This window comes from Nannobrachium achirus, assembly GCF_963921795.1.
Source record: "Nannobrachium achirus genome assembly, chromosome: 4".
Taxonomy (NCBI): Eukaryota; Metazoa; Chordata; class Actinopteri; order Myctophiformes; family Myctophidae; genus Nannobrachium; species Nannobrachium achirus.
In genome coordinates, this window is record NC_137813.1 from 9,432,872 (window position 1) to 9,437,137 (window position 4,266).

Sequence of the window (4,266 nt, forward strand, 5' to 3'; positions counted from 1 at the left end):
TGAACTTGGCGTCCATCTCCCAGCGGATGTCATCAGCCTCAGCCTCAGCCACACACAACAGGAAGAGAAGGAAAGCAGCCTTCATGGTGACGCTCTGACTCTGTAAGACAACAAGTATAACACCTTGTATTTATTGGATGTTCATATATTGGCTTGTTCAGGGGAAAATGGAGATGTCTTTATTTGGCTTTCTAAGAACCCCAAGAATCTAAACATACCACTCAACAAAGATAAATAAGTGACACACGGACGGACAGACGAGCACGCGGACAAACGGACAGGGGCAAAAACATCGTCTCCCCAGGCCTTTCGGCCTGTCGGAGACAATAATATATATCACTTTTGACCGCAACAAATAGTGTAGCATATGCTTATGGGCTACACTCTATATGAGTGCTGCTGGGGAAACTGGTTGACAGGGGAAGTTCTGCTAAATAGACCTCATGGCCAGTCATCTAACTATTCATTTAGTGAATGTCTGCCCAGCCGTCTGTCTGCATGCTGATATCACTGATAGTAAACAGTGTTACCACCATGGTAACAGCCGCATGCTGAAACAATGCCCAACTGACATCACTCACTGACATCACTACTGACATCACTACAGTGCCCAAATTTGGAGATGACATCACAGACTGGCCTGGACACGGAGCACCATACTGTATATGTAGCCTGACTGCAAGCGTCAGACTCCATCACACACTTCGTTTTGGGATTGAGTCTGAGCCTGGGGACGGAGATTCTACTTCAGCGGGGGCGGGGTAAAGCCTATTGACGTCACACACACACACACACACACACACACACACAAACACTCACACACATACACACATACACACACACAGCCCCGTGTGTCGCCGACGGCGACGTGGCGTGACATTGCAAAAATACGTTATTTCTCATAACATATTATATGACTGCATGTTTACGTTAGTGCAAAATGGTATTAAAACGTAATGAAACGACACTATTGTATAGTTTATTAAAAGAATTCGAGTCGAGTCTGACTCCGCCATGACAGTTTTCACGGACCAATCAGAGTCCACTAGCGGCTCACGTGGGCAGAAGAGCACCAATCAGAGTCCACTACGGAATCTCACGTGGGCAGAACAGCTCCGAAGGGAGGGGGCTGGGACCGGACCAGCATACCACGTGCCTCAAGTCTACAGCCCTGATTGGCCCATTCAATGCGCCCGCTCTTTAGGCGCGCTTGAAATAAAATAAAATATCTCCGGGTTCAGTCCACACTACACACCACCCACCAACAGGGGGTGGTGATGTGCGGACTGAAGTATCAGGCTACCATATATGGGCATAAAAGAGAGCCAGACAGACAGACAGACAGACAGACAGACAGATGGATACAACGGGTATGGCACAACTGGACATCAATGGTGACTATTCTGTCCAACGGGCAGCGGTCTGGGTTCTCCAACATATACTGTGCACAGGACTAAAGTAAATATTAAGATCAATATGAGTAGGAAGGAACATTAAACTAGATGTCATTTAGTCAGCAGTTAAACTTTGAGACTTGCATCACCAGGACAGCTGACCTTTGTTGTGCAAACTCTCAACTAACAACAGCGCTATCTTACGGCCGAGCTACACCAAGCCGTTTCGCTCGCGTCAGTGTGTATGCGTGTGTATGCAGGGCGTGTGCGCGTTTTGGATAGATCCAATGTCAATCAATTCAGCCGGCTACACCAGGCGTACGGATAGCGCGAACCACGGATACGCATTCCCTAAAAATAGGATTGGTTCTATTTTTTAAGCACGCCTATGCGTTTTGTACACAGAATATCTGGTCTTCCTCACATATACTCCCTCCTTGGAGCATTTACGCATACGCGAGCGTCTTCACGGACAGTACGCGCGTATGTGGTGTAGTCCGACCGTGAAAAAGAACAATACTTGTTCCCCTGTGGTCAGCATGTTGATTGATGAGTGCTTGTGTGTGTGTGTGTGTGTGTGTGTGTGTGCGTGCGTGTGTGTGTGCGTGTTTGTGTGTGTGTGTGTGTGTGTGTGTGTGTGTGTGTGTGTGTGTGTGTGTGTGTGTGTGTGTGTGTGTGTGTGTGTGTGTGCGTGCGCGTGTGTGTGTGTGTGTGTGTGTGTGTGAATGACATCATGCCTCCCCCATAACGTTGTCTGTCTCAGACAGTGTAGGCCTATCTTTCAAACCTATCGGCCAGGGGTTCCCAAATGTCGTCACAGCAGGCAGACCAATGTGTGACGACAACACATGCTAGTATTATAGCACGTGATTAGCCTGATTTCAGACTCTACGCTGGGGCTTGAGTCTGAACTTGTGGCCATTCTATTTGATTGAAAAGGGGAGGGGATTTAAATTTTGAAATTCCCAATCACAAGAGATCTGGTGAGAGGGGTTGTGTTTGACCTTTGCACACAAAACATTCCCTCCTCCCCCTCCCCTCAATGACATGCACCAAACAGGTAATTGTCTTTGATGTTTCATTGATTAGAGAGAATCACTAACGAGCTATTCGACACTTGTATGGCTCAATCAATGACTGCAGTTCGGAGCCCTTTTGAAGTTCAAAGGGAGCAATTAAGAACTCTGGTGAGCCACGCAGCCACCCCTCCCTCCACTGTTTCTGTTGATTTTCAAAAGTTAGACGCGCCCCTCCTCCGCATTGCATTGATTTCATTGGTCGGTTTCGGTCGGTTTGAGAAGCTTTCGGTAGCAAGAGACACGTCATATGACACATCCAGACCAAGAGATGCAGTTCACTCAGAGAGTGGGCGGGTCTATTGGCTGGAGCCAGGCTAGCATGTGATATGCAGTATCACCAACTACCCTACAACCTTAAAACACCCAATTCCAGTGGTGGAAAAAATACTAAATATTTTTACTTAAAATAGAAACACTGTGTTCTGTAAAATCGTACTTAAAGTACCAAAAGTAGAAAGTACTCATTGAATGAATGAATGTCTCATTTCACAAGGTATCACATGTACAGTATGTATTAAAATCTTTTGAAAATAGCAGATGTACAAGCTCACAACGTTGTGGAGTAGAATTAGAAGTGCAGAACAATGGAAATACTCTCCAGTAAAGTAAAAGTACCTCAACATTGTACTTAGTTACTTTACATCACTGCCAAAATCTCTCACATCATAACCACTGTGTGGTTCACAAACGTTTTAGCTGGAGACCCAGAAGAGTAATTAGACCTTTACACTGGACCCAAATTAGTGAGAACACAAACACAAGATCTACAGAGCTTGTAGATCATCTATTTTCACTACTTTTTAAACATTTGTTTTCAAATTTATGGAAATTCTCCCGATATTACTTATAAAATAAAATAATTGATATTACTTGGCAAAATCAACATTTTGAAATAATAATAATTACAAAACAAAATGTATAAAGCAAGAAATTAAGCGACCCACAAATGGGTCCTGACCCAGTGTTTGGGAACCAGAGCACTATACTCACAAATACAAATACAACACAATACAACACAAAACTGCCAACCACACAGAAATTGTTCACACACTTTTCTTTCTACCTGAATGATCCCACAAACACAGACTTGGGGAACCGCACTTTTATTCTACCTATATGGGTGGATTCTCCCAATGCATGTCAATGGGAATGGAGTGGTTTACTTATACCCATTGAAATGCTTTGGCAGAATCCGCACTCAAAGTTAGAATAAAAGTGGTGTGTGACCGTGCTAACACAATATATGTAAATATTGTAGGTCATCAATCATTTGTTTGTCTCTTTGGCCTAACAAAAACATAGAACTTTGCACAAAAACAGATTTCACCCACGTGTCTTTCTTTTCCTACTCCTATGAGTAAATAAAACTGATTCTCATCCACAATGTGTAGAATTGTAAATGGAAGTTCTCTCACCACAAGAGAAGATGCTGTTCAAGTCCTCCTTCTGCTCACACTACTGTGTGTGTGTGTGTGTGTGTGTGTGTGTGTGTGTGTGTGTGTGTGTGTGTGTGTGTGTGTGTGTGTGTGTGCGTGTGCGTGTGCGTGTGCGTGTGTGTGTGTGGGTGGAGCTCCAAACATAACTCCACCCTAATGACCTTTGAAATAGTGTCATTTTACCCCCTCAATACACACATTGTGTACACTCTGAGGATTACCTGTGAGGGTCCATTTGGTTCCATTTGTACACTCTCAGAGTTACAGACCCCATAAGCAGAGCCCTGAGGGTCCCTGGACCACACTTTCCATTACCGTGCCATTACCGTGGCAAATGGCCGCTGTGGCGACCCCGGC

General features: G+C 44.7%; 1 protein-coding gene across 3 annotated transcripts in view; it reads right to left on the bottom strand.

Annotated features, from left to right (window-relative positions):
* The window catches only part of LOC308284322 (uncharacterized protein), a 36,579-nt gene extending 32,609 nt beyond the window's left edge, over positions 1 to 3,970 (bottom strand). For 2 of the 3 annotated variants that reach the window (XM_080724906.1, XM_080724905.1), the window contains exons 1-2: positions 3,889 to 3,970; positions 1 to 100 (exon numbers count right to left, since the gene is read on the bottom strand). The exon at positions 1 to 100 is cut by the window's left edge and continues 36 nt beyond it. In XM_080724906.1, coding sequence (XP_080581032.1) covers positions 1 to 85 — 85 coding nt within the window. In that variant the 5' untranslated portion in view covers positions 86 to 100; positions 3,889 to 3,970. Of the gene's footprint in view, positions 101 to 3,888 lie in introns of those variants that run through there. The other variant, XM_080724907.1, reaches the window with a different exon arrangement.
* Positions 3,971 to 4,266: the final 296 nt, after the last annotated feature.